Consider the following 23669-nt stretch of genomic DNA (forward strand, 5'->3'; position numbering starts at 1 on the left):
CTTTCCATCCTTACCGCCCTGGCCAAATCTTTTCTAAGTCACCCTTGGTGCACTTGAACTCAGTGACCACTGCATTCCCCAAGGCTGACCAAGTCCTGACTGTCAAAATGCAGAAAGCGGGGGCTATGTTACTTCTGTGATACCCCTACTAAACATTTCATCAGCATCAGCAGCATGCTAAGGAGAACCAGCAGCCAGGAATCCAAAACCCAGCAGCTTCAAAGAAGTAAAATGTGTTAGAATCATAGAATCACAGATTGTTAAGTTGGAAGGGACCTTAGGGTCGTCTAGTCCAACCCCCTGCAATGCGGAAATCTTTTGCCCAACGTGGGGCTCGAACACATGATTAAGAGTCTCATGCTCTGCTGACTTTAAGCTGATAAAGCTGGGGATCCTGGCATGCTGCCTGCAGCTGTATCCCCCTTTCAAAAGCAACATCTCAGCACCAATTGACTCTGGCTACCTGCTTGATCTGCCACGTCTGTCTCTTTTGCAGGTGAAGAGGTGCTGTCTGCAGACTGGAAAGTGGTGGTGGTGGTGTGTTCACTTGTGCCAGGTACAGGGCTGGGGGTCTCCGAAGGGGGTGCTGAAGCGGCTGGGGCACTTGGTGGCTGTGGAGTTCGGGGCGTCCTGCAAGAGACAGAGAGGTAAGAGATCCAGCAGGCAAAATGCAAGAACTGTGTCAAGATCATCCACTCATCCACACACACACAGGCAATCTGTGACTTACTAGCTGGGCTTGGACATGATACCGCTTTCCCATATCAATTCTCATTTTATAGATGTAGAAAACCAAATGGTGCATCCTTAAAAAAAATAATCAACTAGGAACAACAGATTGCGATCAGATGCACGCAACACATTCTGCACATCAGTAGCTGAAGAAAAGACTAAGAGGAAACTAACAGCTTACATACTAGCATAAGCCTGTGGGGAGAGCTAGAAAATGCAAGTTTATGCAACAAGAGAAGTCAAAAGTTGAGGCCTGTATAAATAATCTGGTTCATCATCATAATAATATCGGAATACACATTATACATCTATTACTAGCAATGTTTATACCCTGCCCTCTTAGTCAAAAAGGCTCTCAGATTGGAAAACAGAAATCGTCCCTGCCTTCAGGCTCACCATCTAAAAGACATGCTGCCAGAGGAAAAAGGAATGGAAGGGAGGAGGGAAAAGCAAGCTCAAGCACAAATTCTTCAAATCATAGCCAAAGTCAGTGGTGATTCCACTTCTACTTAAGCTGCACAATCTATTCTGCTATTGCTACTCACGGAAAAGGGTCAACACCCCCAATCCTTGGCTCTCATTTAGTCAGCCTTCTGGCTTTGTAGGAAGCTGAACTCTTGAAGCTAATCCAACACTCTTAAGACTTTCCCTTTCCTGTGGAATTCAAGCAGTCTCACCCTTGCGGGGAGACTTTAGAAGACATCTGAAGGCAGCCCTGTTTAAGGAAGTTTTATATATCTGATGTTTTATTCTGTTTTTAATCTGTTGGCAGCCGCCCAGAGTGGCTGGGGAAACCTAGCTGGATGAGAGGGGTATAAATAAATTTATTATTATTATTATTATTGGAGAGAGAGAACATCCAAGTAGGAAATGAAGTTAGGGTAGTTCAGGGGCAGATGAGCGGAACCTCTGGCCTTCGAGATGTTGCTGAACTACAATCCCCATCACCCCAGTCCATATGCCCATGCTAGTTGGGATGATGGGAATTGTAGTTCAGCAATATCTGCAGGGCCAAACTAGGCTTGTTCTAGTTTGTGACCACCAAAAGCCACCCACATACCAGGACACACAACCAGCCTGTTGACCTCTAAAAACAGTAACTGCTCCAATTCCAAGCAACACCCCCCTACTTTAAGGAAACGAAGGCTTGTCTCAAGGCAGTTCAGTTGCAGAATCAAGACCTGCTGCAGCAAAACGTTGTTGGGGAGCAGGGAGAGAACCAGGGAGATTACCCGATCGTTGCCAACACAGTGAGATACTGGTTGATCTGCAGCATGGCAGCGTCAAGGAGTGTGTGGATGTTCTGCAGGCACTGGAGACGGGCTTCCAAATGCTGCCGCTCATGGCCTTCCATGGCCCGCAGCTCTTCCTCTGTCAGCCCAGCAAACCCAGATGGTGGTACCGGCATCGGAGGGAAACCTTTAGGAGAAGAAAGAACACTGTGCGCATGAGACAAGACGCAGAGGGAAAGAGAGAGAGATCAGCAGGACAAGGAGCTAGTCCCTAGAGCACACAGACTGCTAATACCATTCAGATCATCTGTGAAAATGATGGTCGGTGTCCAATGTTATGCCCACTCATTTCAATAGGTCTTCTCTGAGTGGGACTTATCTTTTTCCCCAGCCAGAACTCAATTCCAGCACCATTCCCATTGTAACAGAACAAGGGAGGTGTTCATGGTGAGTTCCGGCACTGGACTCAACCCTTATTCATGGCACCACACCCTACACAGGATCCCAGGTTAATGACCAGAAAACAGACATTTTTTGCCATTGCCGCAGCACCACCACCACTTCCCTCTGCCACAATAGAATCAGAATCAGGACAGACCAAACAAGGTATTTCTTCCTGTGGAAAACCCTGTGGCTGCCTCCATCAAGTGCTTCAGACACCTTGTGGAGACATTTATTTTTGCCCAGGCTTTCCCCGATCCGATAGATCGATAGATATCACGAAGGTTTTTATTCATTTTCATCTTTAAACTGTTTAACATGGTGGTACTGAGATATATCTTTGTTTCCATTAGAGAATACAACATGCAACAATTACATAAATATATATAAAAACAAAACAACAAACAGACAAATGTTTCTTAATATAGTAACAAAATTGTGCCAACGTGTATATACCAATATTATTACAATTACAGTTACTGCTCGGATCCTGTTATTACTAGATTTTCTGTCTTCATGCTTTTCTACTGGTTTTTATTCTGCATTTCTGTATAGCACTTAACAAGCGTTTTAAATTAAATTTAATTTTAACAATTACCCAAAATCCCACTGATATAAGCAAAAAGCAAGGCTAATGTTGTGGCACACAGAAGCAGCCACTGATACGGCCTGCCTCCTCTGCCCAGCCAGGCTACCATCCACAGAGATACACACACACAAGGAGGGTCTGTGTTTAGGTTTCTGAGACTCACCAAAGAGAGGTGGGAACGGCATCCCCATCCAAGGCGGAGGGAAGGCAAAACCAGGCACCGTCCCTGCAGGGGCCGCGGTGTCCGATCCGGATGCTGAATCGCCACTGGGCCTCGAGGCGCCTGCTGGGGAAGACGGCAACGTAAACCTCATGGTTGCCCCACAAGCTTAAAGCAAGTTCACACAAGTCTCTTCCTCTTCCTGGGCTGCATTCAGTGGGAGCCAACATACTTGACTCAGGGAGCCCAAGGAGCACAGTTCAAGGGATGCTCCCTATAGCAGGGACAAGGAACTTGTGGTCTTTCAGGGGATGCCTCACCTGACATCTGTGTTCCTGAGGTGGAGGGAGTGGCTGCTGAAGCGTTGTCTGCATTGTTGGGGGGCTGGACGCCAGGCACTGGAGGGAAGGGGCCCATGGGTGGCCACAGAGGGAACATCCCTGGAGGGAAAGGGGGCAGGATGCCTTGGGGAACTGCAGGAAATAATAATAAGAGAGAGTTAAACTCAGAAAGATTAGGAGCCACCATGAAAAAGGAACACAAAGGGTCTTTCACAACCCTGGTTGTGGGAGCTACAGTGCTGAGCTCCCCACATTACAGCAGCACCTGGGGGAACCCCAGAGCACCACCTGTTTTCTGATGTTCCTCAGGGGTCACTTGGTGCCAGGAGTGCACTGGGGTTAATTCCTGAGAAATGACTCGCCCAGCAACTCAGACTTACAGTTTGGCGGCTGAGGGATCAGTGGAGTCTGATGCTGCGGCGGCGGCTGCTGCCCTCCCTCCTGTTGCTCAGGGGGCGCCTGCGACTGAGTGGGGAGGGAGGCTCGGAGGACGTCCATCCGGCACGTGGGACAGGTCTGCTGGCGCTGGAACCAGGACCGCAGGCAGCTGTGGAAAGGGAGAGGCAAGCTGGTTGGAGCGAGCGGCTGGGCCGCAACTACTGGCTTGGCACTCTACCTGCTGAAAGTTCTCCTTTTGGGCAGGTCCAAGCTGCACCCTCCAGTCAAAAGGCAGCAGGGAAGGGGGAAAGCATCAAATAACACAAAAAGTCTAACAATGCGATTTTTAAAAAGAGGTCCCAGCTACAAGGATCATAAGCTGCTTTCTGTGCCCCTGATCAGGGGTGGAGGGTTCATTCAACAGGCCTGGTTGCTCTATTACCCTAAGATACAGCACACAATGAATGGAGCAGGCAGACATCAGCCACTGACTTATTCAATGCACTCCCCAGAATACCACTGGCAAGCATTCCCCCATCCTCCTCCAGCAGAACGGCAAGGGTTCCCCCGCTGATGCTATCCTGTGCCCTCAAGGCTCAGCGCCAACAAGGTCAGGCCCTCTTCACTTGTCTACCTACTGTGCTCAGGACCCTGGACAGTGACCACCATTCCTAGGCTTAACAGTACCGGCTGAACTGTCTCAGTGCTGCATAAAACCCATCTCCTACATTCAAGCTTCTTAAGTACAGTATCAGCCAGGCTCCTACCTGGTGTGGAATATGTGGTTGCAAGGCAGGCGCTTTGCACCCATTACCATCTCCTCCCGGCAGATAATGCACACGTTGTCCATGGCCTGCAGTTCTTCTGGAGTGGCGTCAGGGTACCTGGGGAGGAGGAAAAGGGTTGCAGAAGGTCATGGACCTTCTTCTCTGCCTTTCGCAAGGTCCAGTTTATGGAGCTTTATTTAAGGCTCTGGCAAACCATGAAAACTCTGCCATCCCCCCTCACCTCAGCAACCCAAACTTGGAAAGGAGAACCACTTTCTACAGCCCTCACCCCCTTCCCAGTGAATACTCACAGGGTGTTCATGTTGCGAATAGCTCGGCGGGACATGATTGCATCTGTCACAGCTTTCTTGAACTGCCTGGATGGACGACATACACGAGAATCAAGTCTACCGCTGATTTGAAAAGTCTTACCAAAACATCTTAAGAGAATACTGGGCAGAACACTCTTGGGTTAACATCTTGCCTAGTTACTGAAAACCTGTGTGTCTGACTCCTAATTCTGTCTAAGATAGCTGTTCTGAATGTTATGGCTCTAAATCCTTTCCCGTGGGCTTCTCTTCTCCTGCTTCATTTGCTGATGCTGCTCCCTCATCCCCCTAGTCCCTATTCTTTAACGTAATTGAGCCAAAACACATGCAGACTGAAATCACTGCGTGTTCTTTCCCTACCTGCCTCCATCTCCACCCCCTTCCTCTTAACTGTTTCCCTGTATCAGTTTCAGCCACATGGGGCACAGGTCTGTCAAACCTGCTGAATATAAAATGCCACGTACATAGACTGCGCTATAAAAATCATAACCTAGCAGTAATAAACTACAGGTGGTTTGGGAACACACCAGCAAACAAGTGCTTTTGTTTTAATAAAATTCAGCCTTGCTTTAGCTGTTCCAGGTGCGTATGATGCTGTACTCAAGAGAAACAAGCATCTTCCCCGGCTGATGAGAAAGGTGAGTTTCTTGATGTTGGTTTATTTTCTTTCTTTTTTTTAAGTTGTAAAATGGTGCTTTCATAAGCCAGTGTGGTGTAGTTAGAGTGTGGGACTAGGACCTGGGAAATCAGGGCTCAAGCCATCTTCTTGGTTATGAAGCTCGTTGAGTGACCTTGGGGTCAGTTGTTGCCTCCGAGGTCTAACCCCATGTGACATGGGGAGTGGGGGGGATTGATGTCTGCTACCTTGAGCTCTTTGGAGAAAAGGTGGGATATGAAAGAGGCAAAAAGCACTAGCAGATGATCTAAGGGCACCATCCTCATTGTTTCCACAGATGCGAAAGACAATAAGCATGAATGTTATCTCTCTTCAAACAGCATTGGCCCAAAGTGCCTCCCCTCCCCCAAGATTCTTTGGAAGCTATTTTCAAGCCAGAGGACTTATTTCCTGCACATATGGATCGCTACAGGTAGACTGACACATAAATTTGCAAGCCCACACATACACCAATGCCAACCGCAGCTCACCTCATAGCCAGGTACATGGGTCGGATGGCAAACAGTGGGAAGGTGTGCACTTTGATCATGATGGTCATGAAGGCCATGTACAAGAGGACCTTGATGAATCCTGCAGAAAAAGAGGCAGAGGAAGAAAGCGGGGGTCAAGCCAGCACGTAAACCTTCACATTGCCAAGAGGCAAATCCTTCCCGGCAACCAAACCAGCCTTCCCAGCCTTCTAGAAGTTCCCTCACTGTGAGAAGTGAAGCTACAGGGAACAAGAGGGCCTTCTTGGTAGTGGCGCCCACCCTGTGGAACACCCTCCCATGAGATGTCAAACAGATAACCAATTATACGACCTTCTGTAGACATCTGAAGGCACCCCTGAAGGCAGTTTTTAATGTATGATATTTTACTGTGTTTTTATATTTTACTGGAAGACAACCAGAGTGGCTACAGCATACAAATAATAAAATTATTACTACTACTTTTATGGCAGGCATTTGCAGGGAGGCTGCTTTGTGCCCACCTGGCCAAGCCCCACCAAGGACTGCCACGGGGGAGAAAAAAAACTCCAAGGTAGGATGCCCATTGTCTGCTTTCTTCAGCCAGGAGGCCCCTGTTACCTAGGAAGCCGCTTTATATTTGATCGTTCATTCATTCATTGATCATTTTATTTGTATGCCGCCTTTCCATAGTTAAAACAGTGCTCAAGGCAGCTTACAACATGACAAGATTTACATAATCAGACCCTGGGATCATCTAGCTCAGTATTACAACAACTGGCAGAGGCTCGCCAGGGTCTCAGGCAGGGGCTGTTCCCATCCCTGTCTGGGGAATCCTGCATGAAAAGCAGGTGTTCTGCCACTGACCCACAGGCCTTCCCCCATCACCTGTGAAGAGCTCTGTATAGAGCATGTAGACGGCCTTGTTGTCCCAAGGGTTCTCGCTCTGGAGGTCGATGGAGTGCAGGATGTATTTGATGAAGATGGTGAGCACCATCGTCATGAGGATAGCATACTGTGGGAAAGGAGCAGCGAGAGAGCGAGAGGACCAAGTCAACTGACAGAATGAGGCATCGGTTGGCAAACTAATCCTGCCATCGCTTCCCAGAGAAAACCAAAGCAGCTCGTGAATCAGGAGTCCTCTTTCCTGCTCCCACCAGACATCAATGCTTCAAGGTTCAATCTGCCCTGAGGGCAACATGGGGGCAGCCATATCAAGCCAGGCACACCATATCCAAAGCTGGCAGTGCCAAGGAACTCTCATCAAGCCATTAAGTTAAACCAACAAGCAACAATTCCAACCTATGACACATACCTCACCCTTCCTGCAGTTCTTTGTTTCTGGCTACAGGAATTAACTAGGATGCATTCATGAAGCAACAGCCTTCCATGAGACTTTGGTGAAGCAATAAAAATGCTAGCACATTTGCAAACCTAAGCAGGGTCCAGTGTGGTTTCAAATTGGATGGGGGACCACGTGTTGAGATTCCTGCATTGCAGGGGGTTGGACTAGATGGCCTCGGGGTCCCTTCCAACTCTACAGTTCTATGATTGTATGATTCTCTCTGAAAGGATGGGCAGCGTCAGGGGTGGCAAATACCTTCCTAGGCTTTCAGCATAATATAAGACTCAACACAGCAGGCAACAGCCAAAGTATCAGCATGAAGAGGATCTACAACGCATCCCCTCCAGTAGTGGCTGATGCCCCTTGGGACTGGCAGGGAGCCCAAGAGGAGCTGGAGTCAGAGCTGCTGACAGGTTGGGGCAACTCATTCTAGCTGTGTCCCAGTCCTCCTCATCCCCACCTGAGTTCTGCAAGGGCAACCCTGGGACTAAGGAGGAGGAATCCAACAGGCAGGGCCACTCCCTGGACTGGCTGTAAGCAGGAAAGCAAGCAGGTGGGAGGTGGCTTAGGTTTGTGGGATGCTGCCCTATAGGAATAATGGACCAGCCTCCACAGATCCCCCTCAAACTCTGACAGTTCTATCTGGAACCCAGCAAAGCTTTGAATTTTAAATCCCTACTGGTTTAGAAATTACCTCCTTAAAAGCAATCTAAATCACTGTCCGTTTTCTTGTTTTTAATCTAAATTAAGTCTGTCTTTACTCCAGCTCTAAAAAAAACTCCTTCGCTCAGAATGTATACGGTGGCCGCTGGTGTACGGCAAGTGTGTCCCACCCATGAACATACACATCTCCATGACTGTAGATTCTTTCGTCTTCTTAAACTCACAGAACTGTAGAGTTGGAAGGGACCACGAGGGTCTTCTAGTCCAATGCCCTGCAATGCAATAATCTTTTGCGCAAGGTGGGGCTCAAACCCACAACTCTGAGATTAAAAGTCTCATGCTCTACTAACTGAGCTATCCCAGCTTAGTTCTTCACACTAGGCTATTGAACAAGAGCTGCTCTATTGACTTGCATGCAGAAAAGGAGTTTCTGAATTGCTGAAACCTATGGCTACATCTCCCCACCCCACCCAGTGCTCTGCTTCCCAGGGTCATTCACAGCTGCTGGTCTGCTCTCCTCTTTGCAATCTGTGGTCTGTGCCAGCAAAGGCTGTCAGAAACCTCTGCTAGCTACTGTGAACAATGACTTCCATGCAAAGCGCAACGCGTACTCCATTCACCTCAAAGCCAAAGACCAGCTGGACGGAGGCTCCCCGGGTGAGGATGCTGTGGTAGGCATGGCTGACAAACAGGAAATCCAGAATGCCCAGGAGCAGCATCAGAGCTAAAAAGAGGAAGAGAGAGAAAGAGTGATTTGCCATTTCTAGAAGGCTAGCCGGATTAGCCTGTTGCATCAAAAACCCCACACGGTCTTGTGACACCGAAAGGAAAGGACTAGCAAATGTACTACGGCATAAGCTTTCTGAAATGGTGATATTCAGAACCCAGTAGGAGAACATTCAACCTGCTAGGACACGCTGGTATTGACCTCATGGTGGCCCACCCTTGAAAACAAACTTTGAAGGGAAACTCTGGTGTCAAGCAGCTGAAATGTAGTTTACCAAAAAGTTTGGTTCATCAGATGCTGAATAGAGAAATGGTTTCCTGACCCACTGTGGGTGTTGAATTACTCAGCTGTGCTAAGCCCCTGCTTGTTTCAGCACCAATTACTGTACTTGCAAATGGTCACTGTCTTTTATTTTATTTTATTTTTTGGCAGGCACCTCAGCTTTAATTGAAGCACCACAGACTGTACTTCTTGTACTTTGCTGCCATTTATCTCCAACATTTACAAAAGCCTGCCAAAGGGGGATTACGCTTCACAGCATTACGCTTCACAAACCCCAAGGCATTCCCAACAGAAGAGCAGTTACAGCAGAAGTCAGCCCAAAACTCCAGGAATCCCATCACAGCAATAACCAGCTGTGCACCAACGGCTCCAGCACAGGCATGGGGACACCTGTGACCTTCCAGACAGTGTTGGACTACAATTTCCATCATCCCTGGCCCCTGACCATGCTGGCTGTGGCTGAAGCGAGGTGGCAGTCCCTCAACATCTGGAAGGCTTCAGGTTCCCCAAGCCCTTCTCCAGCAGCTCAAGCGTTCTTTGTTGGCTCCCTTGTTCTTTACTTATTTGCTTAAGGCATTTATATATACCGCTTAATCATTTGCATTTCAGCTTGAGCAGGTTGAGACAATGGCAAGTCCCACAGACAGTGGCCACGTAGGGCTTTGTGTCAGAGCACCCAAGTGAGCTATATGCAAATGCCAGTATGAAATAACATTTCCTGCAGTCCCTGCATGCAAATGTCATCTGGAGTTGTCCTCCTTAACCAACTGCCTCCTTTGCAGAGCCCCCAAAAGGAAGTGCTTAAAGCTGTGCCGAATGCCAACCCGCCTCACCCTCCACACCACAAAGCGTCTGATGGGGAAGCTCCTTTTACTCAGGCTCCCCTTCCGCCATCCTCCCTACTAATTATTCCACCCCTGCACAAAGCCTTACAAGCAGACCGGCTGCTGCTCTGCCTGCAGAAGTGGTGTGAAGCATTTTTAGCAAAGCCTTCACCGGGGCTAAGTTTTAGCCGAGGCTCAGCTGAGGAAGAGGGCCCATGCCAGTGGCTCAACCCTATTCTCATCAGGCCTAAGGGTCTAACAGTTGGGAAATGCTCATCCCGCCAAACTCTTGGCAGAGCACATGAATGAGCACAGGAGTTTTCTTAGGCAAGAACTCCTGTTTCAGCTCAGCAAATCAGCTACAACCTCCACATCCCGCTGCCGCCTTAAGGTACTTCACCTTAAGAATTTAGATTCTTTCTTTTTAAGCATACCTATTTGACTGCCTGGACCTGTCTAATTTGCATTTTAACTGTTTTGGGCGTTTTTAGTGCAAACTGCCCTGTTTATTGAACATTATAAAAGCATCTAAAAATAAAACCAAATAGATGAATAAAACACCAGGGATGACTTCCCATTTCTGAATGCAAGCCCTGAACTACGCTGTCTGGTTTGTACAAATTTGCCTGTTTGGAAGTCCTGGAGATATCCGCAGCTAGTCAGCCTTAAATCCCTATGTCTGATTCCCACCAATTCCCAGATCCAGCACAAACTTTCTACCCTTCTCTCGCAGAGCTTGCTATGGCCTCGCTCCCCGCCAGTTATTTCCCTCCTCTTCTATTCCAATGTTTCGCCACCAACTTCCCCCTCAAAAGGCCTGTTGCTCCCTGAAACAACCCCGCCCTCTCTTGTTGCCCCTCCTGCCTGGCATGGCCTCCCAAAACACCTCAGGGCAATATGCTCCCCTCTTTAATGGAAGAAAACCACATCTTTTCCCAGGGCGCTTTTGGAACGCACCCCTATCCCACCCCAAAACAAATTGGAACTAAGCCAAATCACACACAATGGAAATGCCATATTCTTCCTCTGAAGTAATTGCATATTCATTCCTCTCTCTCTTCCTCAGGAAGCTGGATCGTCAACCAATCCTACACTTGCACTCAGCACAGGTGGGTGGGCAACAACCTTTGCCGTAAGCAAGAGAGTGGGCTAGATTTGGGGCAGCTGCAGGTATGTCCCTCTTTCATTGAGAAAGGACTGGAAGCAGCAGGGCAGTGGAAGAGGAAAGCCTTGAAAGGAAGGCAGGTACTTACAGACAATGCGAAAATGGAAGAGCCAGGAAATGTTTGGGCTCCTCTCCATCTAGAGAGACAGGGGAGAAAGGAGCAAGATTAAGTGGTCTTATCACCCAAGATAAGCAGCAACTTTTATTGACTGGCCAAACTCATGTATGCCTCTATATCGAACATGTGCTTTGCCGACACATCTTGGCACTCCAACCTGAGCATGGCTGTTCTGCATTCTGGGCAAACGTCCAGAGTTCACAAGGATCCCTGTAGAAAAGAAATGTCTGAAGGTGGATGCACTTAAAGTAGAAATGGGGAACTTGTGGTCCTCCAGATCTTGTTGGGACTGCACCTGTCATCAACTGCACCTCACATAGCCAACAGTCAGGGATGTTGAGACTAACAGCATCTGGAGGGCCAAAGGTTCCCCATCCCTGGCTTAAAACTAGTGTTGGAATCTTACAAATCCCCCCCAATCTCCGCTCAAGACTGGTGGTTAGCAAGAGATTCTAGTGCCAAGAATCCAATGCATATGAATAACCCTGCTATTAAAAAAGCTTGGCCTGGGTTGGTGTGTGAGGCTGATGGGAAGGAAAAAGCCACCGTTTTGCCCAACTTCAGAAACCTCTGTGCAGAGTTACTTTGATAGGCATCACACATTTGCAACAGCTGCTCTTCCTTTCACCCTTACTGCGTCACATGCCATGCTAAGCCATGATTCGCAAGCTTTGCCAACCTGGTGACCTCCAGAAGTTTTGGACTACAACTCCCATCAACCCAGCCGGCATACATCCAAATCACCTGGAAAGCACCAGGTGGAGCTAGGCTGACTTAGTGTGTGGCATGCACCAGCAGGAACAAGGTCCAGCAAGCCTTGAGTTGACGTCCTCCTCTCTTCCCTCTCCTTCTTGGATGCAGAGATAATGCAAGCCTTTTGGCCTCCACCATTGCCTGGCATGAACTGAGAAGTGGTTCACCAACCCTAGTGGTAGGTAAGCTGATAAGCTTCTAGTCCAGAGGGTGGGGACAAGAGACTGGGGCCTTCTTTGCAGTAGCCCCATTTTTAAAGGAATGCTCTTCCCAAGGAGGCCCACCTGGCACCCAATTTTGTCACTGTTTTGGCACCAGGCAAATAGGTGATCCGCCCCCACTCCTAGGCATTTTGAGCAGCTCCAATGATATGATTGTACTATTAAATTTGTTTTTAAATAATGTTTACGTGATTTTATTATTGTATAATAATAAATTATAAAGTATAATACTTTGATCGAAAAATACTTTGAGATGTACAATTGTAATATACCTAAAACTATCAAAGCCCCAGGTGTTCCTAGGAATGCACATCAGCCTTGCTTTTGAGCCACGATACAAGAACCGCCAAACTGGGCTGTTGCTTGAACAATTCAGGAAACCATTTTATTTCTCCCACCGCCACCGTGCGTCTGAGGGGCAAGAACCGTTTCTGCCCACCCTACCCCTTCCTCCAGGTGGTGCACCCTGGGGCCACCATACTCACAAAGTCCACACGGTCCTCAGCCAGCCAGTGGAAGCACTTAAGGAAGAGGAGGAGAGTGAAGAGGGCCACAAAACGGGGGCTGAAGTCATCCCTGAAGACTGTGAAGGCAAGGCAGGTCTCGGTCACTGCATACCATGACCGCTCAAGCAGATGCTGTGTGAGAGAGATTGATTTAAGGAGCTCTCTCTAATTCTGGGCCCATCTGTCCCCCACAAATGCAGTCGTCTCCAGAAGAAGCCCCCTCCTTGCTATGCTTCCAAAGTAAAAGTGGGAACCCTCAGGCCCAGAAACATCCCTCTGGGGCCTCTCTTCCAACTGTCCCGAGGTCACACCCTTCAGCAGCCTGCTCTATGCCCTCCTCAAGTGTTTTTGCCTCACTGAAAATTGCTCTTGAATTGTGATAACATATCTTGCTTGCCTGGATGCCTCCATTTTGGGGGTGAAACCCAACACTGCTGCAACTGTAGAATTGAGATTGTGTCTCTCTGACCCTTTATTTTATCTGCTTTTATAAATTGGTTTTTATTTTAGTGTAACCCACCCTGGGATTGCATGATGATGGGCGGGCTAGAAATTCCCTTATAAAAAGGGCTTTTTACCTTTGGTCGCTCCTTCCACTAGTATGTGGCCGCCAGAAGGCTGCTAATGAGGGGATGCAGCCCTCGGGCTGAGAAAGATTCCCCAGCTAGGCTTACTGACAGCTCTGACACCCGCAGATCTGTAGTTAAACATCACATGTAGAAATCTAGCCAGCTGGCAGAGAAGCAAGGAGCTTGGGAAAAGATCTGAAATTCTCCAGTTCCATGTGAACAAAATGGTGTTTCTAGGCCTTCCGGCTACCAAAATGTACAAAGGCTCAGGAATTAAAGATCTATCATTCAGAACGTTTGATTGCAATGTAACTGAACATCTCGTCTCTCTCCTCATTGTACTCAAAAATCCTCTCTGCTGTACCACTACAGCCAAAACTTCAAGGAACTCAGGACACATTAGCTGGTAAAGAAATGCAAGTTATTTACAACTTAACTCTAGGAAATGATGCCAAAATCCTTCCCTGCAAGCTTACAGCACCCTTTAGAGATTATTGATACAGATCCCCCATTGTGAGCCAAACCTATTTTCTCCTCTGTGATCACAGGATGATGCCGATTGAGCAAAGGGGACTGCGGAGTTTCTGGCTCTTAGTTTAAGCATTTCATGTGTGCCCTCCCACAAGGTCCACAACAACCATGCACCCAACAGGGCTCACCTCCATTTCCGCTGCTCGGAGCTGTCCAAAAAACACTTTGCCCATGAATTTGCCTAACAGGAACACCAGGACAAAAGCTTGAATGTACAGCACCTGACATAGCAAGGAGGAGAGAAAAAATTGCAGAGTGGGAAATCATTTTTAGGAAATATCCCTGTACAGGCCAAAGAAAACTTAAAGGTGTCATTCATTGCTGCCCACAATCATCCCCTCAGAAGCTAACAGGATAGACAATGTTGCTGAGCTCTGTGGTGGGGGAATATCTTTTGATCTCTTTCTGGTTCCTCAGCATCTCCTCCTAATCTCCCAAACCAAATATTCTATGCCTTTGCTGGACTCCAAGAGCTGCTTACATACAATCAAAACAAGACAGTCCCTCCCCACAAGCTTACAATCTAAATAAAAATAAAACTGCACATAATGGAAAAGGGACAAACTGCATATCAAACTGCTCTCCTCACCACAAAGTTTCTCCTAATGTTCAACCACAATCTACCCCTTTATAGCTTAAGCCCCTTTGAGCTAGTCCTGCATTTATTGAGCAGCAGAGAACAAGGCAGCATTCACATGGCGCAATAACCTTGGGCTGTTGTGCACTGCCTCAACTGCTGGCACAAAGAAAGAAAAACAAACAGAGGCCACTCCTAAGCTTGGCTTCCCGTGCCACGCAAACTCAGGACTGTTGCTTGTGGCTTCTTAAAGATCCAGGATTGCTAGCTAGACCTGAACTATGGTTCATGTTATTTAGGTCCTTTTTGAAATTGTTTTCTGGGTTCTGGTGCACTGCACAGAGGGAGCAAGTTCACATATTATATGACCCAAAGTTTGGTTTCAGAAAGTCACGATGATCATATGCCAGAGGCCCAGGGTTTGAAGAGATGCTGGCTAAGCATCCTTGAATGCACTGATTATTCCTCCCACTTTACAAACTTCAAAGATTAAACTCAGCAATGGTATCTGGAGTGTGCTTTTTATGTCTTCTCCGCCTTCTCTCCTCGGGCTGAACGTATCCAGTTCATTCCACTTTTCCTCAAAGGACCTTTCCTTTTTCAAATGGAGACCCTTTAAAGCCACAGCCATGTGATCAAACCTGATATTATGCCCACCTCCCTGCAGCAATTGGGGTAGGCAGACTCACCGCCATGCTGGGACTGGATTTCGTCAGGTACACCACCGTCGGGTAGAACTGGTGCTTAAGATAATAGGCGTGTGCCACCACTGCAGAGGTCAAGGCCAGGCTGGCAGCCATCATGATGGCTGTTCGGAACATCTCCCCAGCCCAGCGCCCAGCAGCCTGTGTAAGAGGAGAAAAAAAGTGGTTGAAGACAAAAGATTGGGCCATTGCTTGCCTTGGCTTGTGAATAAGGCAAAACAGGACAAGCCACCAAATTTGCATCGTAACGGCCTGGCGCATCCATGTTGCTATTCTCAGATGACTTATGAGAAATGCTGTTACTGTGCCCAAACCCTCTGCTGACACATACTACACTAGGGCTGGCAGGAGCTGCCTCATGACAACTGGACAGAAACACTTTTATACAGTCATACCTCAGGTTACAGCCGCTTCAGGTTGTGATTTTTCGGGTTGCGGACCACCCACAGACGTGTGTTGCGAACGTGAATCCTGCATGGATCACGTTTGCAACCCAAGCGTCCACTGTATATGAAAGAGTCACCAATTAGCAACATGGGCATGAGGTTGGCTAGCTGGCTTATAAAATGCTTTCCATACTAGGAACACATGTGGATGAATGTGCAAGGCTGGAATTAAACTCTTAACTTTGACAGCAGGAAAACCCCACCCTGAAGGTAACAGGGTTAAGCGAGTTGTGGATTTTGCTTCTACTACCGATTCAAACCCACTAATACGCAGAGCACAGGAACATCTATCTCCTCTCCCCAAAACCAAGTCCTGCACCCCACTGTCTCCTCCAACTTCTATGACTTTAACAAACACTGCCCAGATGCTTCCTATCTTGGAAGCCATGAGGGTTGGAAACCTGGTTTTGCTACAGAAAAATAAAAATAGATCAGGAATGAGGAAACCCAACAAGCATGGGGCAATGGTCAGAGGCAGTGGGAGCTGCAGTCCAACACCACCTGGAGGACTACAAGCAGGAGAATCCCTAGTTTACATGCTGAATTCTGTGTCCCATTATAGTCTCCACCTGCGTGAGGCCTGCACTGAATTATGCTAACCAAGAAATGCGGCAGTTGTGAAGTGGGGCTGAAACAAATTTTGCAGGATCAAAACTGACATGGCATACACTGTAATGTAGCAGCTTAGTTACAAGGGCTTTGGTGTACCTGCGGAGAAGATTATTTGCTGATTAAACGGTTACTTGCCAAAGAGTCCAACTGATATTTCCAGCAGCAGAGCCTGGAATATAACCGGGCAACCAAACTTGATCCAGAAATATTTACAGCAAGCCATGAAGGCAGACACCATGGAATTTCACTTTGGAAGCCTGCAAGTTATTTTTAATGTGTATAAACCAGGCGGCCCATCGAAGGAAAAGCAGAGGTTTGATCTGACGTGGTTTTGTGCTCAAAGCCGAAAATGCAGAGCACAACCCGCCAGGACTTTACCTACTCACTGCACAAGAGTCCAGCAGTTCATTTGAATTGCACAGGCCTCCTGTGAAACAAACTCCCTTCCCTCAAAAGATCAGACTATTTGAATTAAGGAAAGTGATAGGAGGATGCACTGGAAAGTGTAGGATTAACACTTGTCATCTAATTTCTCTGTAAACAAATCAGGTTGAATGCTCACTATAAAGGTTTTCTGGCGGTTACACATCTCTAACTGTGGCTGTCCCAATAGCTCCAAGCACCAAAAGCTGCTGGAGTAAAGATCAGAAATCTGGGACAGAATAACCCTAAAGGAGCAGATTGGTTTAGCGCATTCTAGAACATGAGCCTTTTGGAAACAAAACTTTTTCCCTATTAAAATGTGCCACTTTCTTAGATTTTCAGCACACACACACACGCACACCCCACTCCCCAATCTCACAACAACCCCGAGAGTTAAGCTAAGATGTGGTTGCTGACTCCATAAGTAGAGTGAGCTGGATGGCTGTGTGAGAATTTGAACCCCTGTCTCCCTGCTCTGTGTTAACTCCAGCTATTACACCACTCTGGCTATCTTCTGCCATAAATCTAGAGCAGTGTTTCCCAACCTTGTGCCTCCAGCTGTTTTTGAACTACAACTCCCATCATCCCTGACTAGCAAGACCAGTGGCAAGGGATGATGGGAATTGTAGTCCAAAAACAGCTGGAGGCACAAGGTTGGGAAACACTGATCTAGAGAACTCTCCCTCACACCCTTTCACAAAGTAATGAAAACCTGTTGTGTTCTTCATTCTTTCTCCTGTCATCTGGCCTGACCAGTTGGAAAACATTCGGCTGAAGAGAGGGAAGGCAAGAGCTACCAGTATATAGAGTCTTATTATGATCGTCATTATCTTAGGAGATACCAATACCTCCCTCTCATTTCACACACCTGGTAACTGTGTTGAAGACAAAGTTTTGTTACCCTCCAGCAGACTGGGGAGTAGCAATGGGGTAATTTGCCCTATGGGTCATTGCAAGAGGCAAAGGTAGCTGAGCTACGGTAACCTGTGTTTACATCACAGAAGCAAGGGGAAGCTTAAAGGTTGGCACCTTCAGATGCAGAGGCAAGAGAGGATACTGTGCTGCAATTTGAAATGAAGACCAAGCCTGGAAGCAGAATTAATGATCTCTGTAAGATGGTTCTTGGAAGAAGGAAACTCAACCCATACATATCAACCCCCACCCACTTCAGGTTAGTTATATATTTAAAGCAGGCCTGGAGGAACCTGTGGCCCTCCAGGTGCTAGACTCACACCCAATTTAACAGATATCAGTAACTGATTGGTGACTCCTTCTGTGAAGTTGTGGCTTTTCAAAGGGAACTGTCACAGAAAGTTCAATGTATGCAGTAGACACAAACAAACAATGACCTCAGACAGTGATCTTTGCTGAGAGAATAGGATATTCAATAGTACACAGGCATGTATCAAGAACATAAGAGGAGCCCTATTGCATCCAGTCAAGGGTTCACCTGGTGCAATACCCTGGTTTCAAGGTGGTTTCGCCAGATGCCTCCAGCCAACAAGCAGGGCATGAAGGCAACAGGCCTCCCATGTCTGTCCCCAGCATACAGAACTCAAAGGTATCCTCATTCACTCAGGTAACATCAAGTCATCAAAGTCATGGACAGATACTGCCTGCTCCCTTTCAAGAATTTGCCTAATCACTTTAAAAAGTCAACACTGCCTATTGTGGCAACAAGTACCACAAACTGTTTATATGTGCAGAGTATGAGGTCTTGACTTTCCACCTGGTCTGGATCTTTTGTCAATCCACTTTGCTGTATAATCCTCAACAAATTCTAACATGATGAGAGGGACAAAAATGTCTACCCGTTTTCTCCACACCTTTCATGATTTTTTGTCTACTCAGAAATAAACTCCATCAAGTTTAGTGGGGCTTATTCCCAAATATATGGGCATAGGATTGCAGCCAAAAGCATGAATTAGGAAGACCTTAGCATAAATCTCACTCCTGTCACAGAACACCTAGACCAAGATTACTGTCTCAGCTGATCACCCTGTTCCTTGGAGTGTGGGTTGTGTGTGTTTTTATTTTAAAAAATTGAATTACCATACAGAGTTGTTGTAAGGCGTACAGAAAGATAATATACATGAAATGTTTTGAGCACCCATAAACACTATATAATGATCACCCCAATATGTACTCATCCTGCTGAATCAGACCAGCACTCAGATCACTGCCATACCGGAAACTATTCTATTTTGGAATCCTAACATTGAAATCCTCCTTTGATCAATTTTCCTTTTCCAACTGTGCTGTGAGGGAGATAAGCTGCAGCGAGGAACTGCCACCTCCACTTGCTGTTTTCATCAGACTGCGCTGCTCCCCACCCACCAGGATGCTTTCAGAACTTACTGAACTGTAAGGGCTGCTTGCTCTGGGGTTGACAGTATCAACAGGCCTCCCTTTATCTACTTACCATGATGGGAATAAGAAGCTGGCAAATCCCAGCTAAGCCCCAGAAGGCCATGGCCCCACCTTGCAAGGCCATTCCACTTACATTGCAGCCACTTCCAAAAAAGTCTAGATGCCATACTATTTCTCAGAGGCCCACCAAAGCTTATCAGCAGTCTGTTTACATTCCAACATTATGGTTATTATTAAGAACTGTACAACTTTAAGAATTTGAGCTTGCTTCCTTGCCTCTTTTTTTCTATTCCTTTTTTGTATTGCTTTTTTTTAGTGCAAGCCTGAGAGCAGGAACTTGCGCTATTTAAGAAGGCCTTTGGGGTCAGTGTTTGTTTATCGTCTGTGCATGTTAGATAGTTTTCTTTTTCTAGCTGGACTGCATTGGTCCATCTCATTTAATTGTTTTAGGATGATTATCAGCTATTTTGAACCTTCAGAATAGATAGATGCAGCAAAAATGTTTAAATAGGTAAGCAGTCCACTTGCTTCTTGTCCACTTGCAGATTCTGCACAAGCTTCTCATCCTTAATTTCAAAGTCCTCCAAGACCTTACCCACCTAATCTGCCTGCTCTTATATCCCAACTGTAACTGTCCTTCCACTGGATCCACCAACCTCAGCCATCGGAAGGTGTCTTGCTCCCTCAAATGACTTGTCTCTTTCTCCCTTTCTCTCTCTCTTTCCCTGCATCCCAGCATGGCCACCTCTCTTACTTCCTTCAAACATCACTTCAAAACCCACCTTTCGATGAAACCTTTGGAGACTCCTCTGTCACCATACTCTACTGTAACTAAACTGAAATACAAGAAACAGAAACAACTGCAGATTCCACTACTGCTTGTCCTGCCTCAGTTTCTCTCTCCTTTCTGCTGTTACTGTTTTTATGATTATATTAGTGAAGTACATCAACTGAAAACAGATGTACAGTCATACCTTGGTTCTCAAACGGAATCCGTTCCAGAAGTCTGTTCGACTTTCGAAAACTAAGGCTCAGCTTCCAATTGGCTGCAGGAGTTTCCTGCACTCAGTCGGAAGCTGTGGAAGCCACATCGGACGTTCGAGTTCCAAAGAACGTTAGCAAACTGGAACACTCACTTCCGGGTTTGCGGTGTTTGGAAGCCAAAACATTCAAGTCGCAAGGCATTCAACAATCAAGGTACAACTATACTTCATCAGCTGAGAGACCAAGTTACAAATCAAAATGTCCTCAGTTCAAATTTCACATCTGCCATAAGCTCCTCATTGGTTCTTGCAAAAACACTTTATCTCAGCCACAATGTGTACCTATACTAATACTGGCTTACTTTATAAAGTTGGTGTAAAGCTTACAGCTAGAATATATATAAATATTAAGTATTACCATATGCTGTATGTCACCTTGAGTGTATAAAAAAAAGTTTAAATCAAAACACTATTTTCGGTTTATATCTGCATTTATATACACACAAGGTTTTAAACATTACATAAGCAAATGACAGCAAAGTAAAGTCACACCAATTACTTCTGAAGCAAACTAAGCTGGTGTGAGCAAGATTACAGTTTTTGCAGAAACCAAAGGGAAGTTGTCAGCATGTTCAGAAGAACTCCAAGATTTCATTCTGTATTTCAGCAAAACAAAAAACTTCATTGGAAAGAAACCAAAACAGCTAAATGTCTGTTTGGGTAGGAGGCAGTATCTTGGAAGAGGGCACACCCAGTGGGGAGGGTGGCAGAAAGGATAAACCACAGAACTTTGTTGTTTTACAATGGAAACCTGCAACAAACAGTAGCAGGCAAATTCAATCCACCATGTCTTACTTCTCCCCAACACATGTGGCAGTACACGTGTACAATACATACTTGACTATGTAGTTAACAGGCCACATCCACAACTAAAACTGTCTACTATGTGTGTCCCTTAACTTGCCCACCCCCTTGAAGCATCTAGGAAGCTGCCTGTTTATCAGGCCCTTCTGTCTAACTATCTAGCTCAGTAATGTCTGGATTTTGCAGCAGCTCTCCAAGGTTTCAGGCAGAGAAGTGAATCAGGGGTCCTCCCACATGCTGGGAACAGTGTTAGAAACTCACATCATTCTAGGTGCATTTTGTGACAGGAATTTTCATTAGCGCAAGCAATTTCCGAGCTCTGGGTGCAGTACTGTGCCTAAGATTTCAGATTAAAACTGCAGAGTGGAAGGAAAGGAGAAACTTTTTCTGCCTCCCCATTTCGTGCTATTCTCTGAAGACTGGAGAAGAGACTCTCAAGAATATTAGGGGTGGGTGGGCAGGGGAAGGACCAGAGCACGTGAAAAATGAACGTAATATTTTAGCTGCAGTTCACTCATTTCCAGCTTTGTATTATTGCAATAAAAAAGAGTGCACCTAGACATTCCGTTGTTGCGCCCATAACCTAGGTTTAAGGTGCCATTCAGCTCCTAGCTTTCATATCTCAGTTTCTAACACTGCCTGGGAATACGCTTAGCAGCAGGGATTGGGGAAGAGGGGGCTGTGGCCTTTCAGACCCTAGTAGCAGGACCAATGGCCAGAGATGGTGGCAGCTGCAGGAGTCCAGCCACGTCAGCAGGGTCAGATCTCCCCGTTCCTGGTTTAGGCTGTTGAACGGCAGCCCTTCCACGTAGCTTCACCTGGAGGCTGGTGCCAGGGCTGGAGGGGAGGGGGAAGGCCTCGCCTGCGTCCGAGAACCATGACAGCTGCCTTCCAGCCCTGCCTGGGCCTAGGCCCACCTCCCTCCACTCTCTATTGACAGCCTCCCGCGACCTTCTCCCGCTACCCTAACGACTCACCTAATCCCGGCAGCCCCGGAAGCCTCTGCGCCCACCTCAACCAGCACCAACTCCTCTCTTCTCTGCCTAACCGGAAGCCCCGACGCTCAGCTGATACCTCACTTCCGCTCGGGACCTACCAAACGCTTTCCTCAGTCATCTACTTTCTCCCCGACCCCGCTCTGTTTCACAGCCTCCCGACCGGAGAGTCGTAGATTCATTCTCGTCGAGTGATTAAAACTTGTATTTCGAGAGAGGTTCATATCGAAGAGGGTAGTCCTTTAATTCCTCGCAGTCTCCCCCCCCTCCAGTCTTCACATGGTACAATCCAAACAGATCCGCTCGGTGTTGTCCTCCAGCACCGGACAGGCGAAAGAGAGTCCCGTGGCTCCCGGTGATTGGTCTAAAGTCTGGAGTCTCCTCCAATCAAATAAATGTTCCCAGCGGGGCCAATTGGGATGGAACAGCCGTTGCTAAGCGGGAAGGCGGTCTAAGAAAAAGGGGGGGGAGTAGTTAGAACTTAAGTCATGGGTTCAAATCATACCTTAGCCACGTCGCTTTAATTCTTCTGCCTCAGGCTGCTCCTACATAAGATTGTTGTGTGAACATTAGAGAAAATGAATGATTTTGAGGGGGTTGGTAATCAAGTTAAATCTCTGCCACAAATGTAACACCTGGACTCTATTCCTCATTGATTTTGATCCTCCATTTTTAGGAGGTTGCAACTACTGTAGTGCATTTCATTACACATATATCCCTCGCTACCAAGGAGCTCAAGGCAATATATGTGATACTTCCACCCTGTTTGACCCTCACAACAGTCCTGTGAGGTAGGTTAGGCTGAGAGTGGCAGCTTCCAGACCAGGCTGTACAATTTTGTTCAAGGCTGTACAATTTTGCCAGCTAGTGGTTGCTATCCTGCGCTTTCCAGAGCAATTTTCTGTCACTTTTTAATTGGGCTACTTTTTGCGATTAGTACAACGATCCAATCAATCAATGTTATAACATGATCATGCAAAATAATCTAGTGAGTTAGGCCATTGGCCCATCTGGCACAGTACTGTTTACACTGGCAGGCAGTGCCTCCCCAAAGTTTGAGGCAGGGGTCTCTCGAAGACCTACCTGTAATTGAAAATAGCCTGCCTCAACCTCTTGTGTATTTCAGAAGGTGGTCTGTCTGTGAATATTGTTGCAAACCTCCGAGCAGTGCGAGATCCTGGGGGTTCTGGGTGCTTACCCAAAGGGAATGAGGTTTACTGCAAGGATAATGTGGGTATGCCTGGGATAGCTCACTTGCTGGTGGTCCCTTCTGATCTCTGCAGTTCTATGACGTGCAAGGAGGGCAGCTGATCTTTGCTTGGTCTACTTTACACATTTTTTCAGAGAAGAAAATTGAGGGGGCCTTGAGCCAGTCACTCTCTTCCTACCTATCTCCACAGGGTTGCTTTATAAAATGGGTGGAGCGGGCTTGAGTCAGCCGCGCTCTGCCCAGCCTACCTCACAGGTTTGTTGTGTTGGCACAGCATTGGAAACCATGGCTGGATCTCTATACCCAGTGAAGAAGCGTTTCAGGAAAAAGGCGTTGTAAACTTTACACGAGAAAACCGCATTGGCAAAAACGGAACTCCACAGCACCATCTTGGTGTCGCCTTGTGTTACAATGCACAAACATATATAAAATGCTCTTTCTTTACCAATCTACAGCTGAGTAGGTAACACGTCAAAGAAGCGATTCAGTTAAACGCGTTGTAAGTTTCCTACAGGGGCATCCTGTTGGCGAAAGACGGGACTCCACATCGCCATCTGGTGTCACAGTGCTATAACGCAGATAAAGCGCTTTATCTTTACCAGTGTAGCTGAGTTAGTGCATGTTTACTACCTTGAGCAATATATATATATATATATATGTGTGTGTGTGTGTGTGTGTGTGTGTGTGTTT

General features: G+C 46.9%; 1 protein-coding gene across 10 annotated transcripts in view; it reads right to left on the reverse strand.

Annotated features, from left to right (window-relative positions):
• Nucleotides 1–22665, reverse strand: part of SYVN1 (synoviolin 1) — a 28278-nt gene extending 5613 nt beyond the window's left edge. The window contains exons 1-15 of one of the 10 annotated variants that reach the window (XM_083716287.1): nucleotides 21871–22665; nucleotides 15062–15217; nucleotides 13924–14016; nucleotides 12675–12772; nucleotides 11186–11234; nucleotides 8720–8823; nucleotides 6980–7106; nucleotides 6116–6215; nucleotides 4952–5017; nucleotides 4641–4757; nucleotides 3876–4042; nucleotides 3475–3627; nucleotides 3158–3280; nucleotides 1965–2151; nucleotides 464–630 (exon numbers count right to left, since the gene is read on the reverse strand). In XM_083716287.1, the coding sequence (XP_083572413.1) occupies nucleotides 464–630; nucleotides 1965–2151; nucleotides 3158–3280; nucleotides 3475–3627; nucleotides 3876–4042; nucleotides 4641–4757; nucleotides 4952–5017; nucleotides 6116–6215; nucleotides 6980–7106; nucleotides 8720–8823; nucleotides 11186–11234 (1360 nt within the window). In that variant the 5' untranslated portion in view covers nucleotides 12675–12772; nucleotides 13924–14016; nucleotides 15062–15217; nucleotides 21871–22665. The other 9 variants (XM_083716283.1, XM_083716285.1, XM_083716284.1 and 6 more) reach the window with 9 other exon arrangements.
• Nucleotides 22666–23669: the final 1004 nt, after the last annotated feature.

The sequence above is a fragment of the Podarcis gaigeae genome (genome assembly GCF_964106915.1).
Source record: "Podarcis gaigeae genome assembly, chromosome: 16".
Classification (NCBI taxonomy): Eukaryota; Metazoa; Chordata; class Lepidosauria; order Squamata; family Lacertidae; genus Podarcis; species Podarcis gaigeae.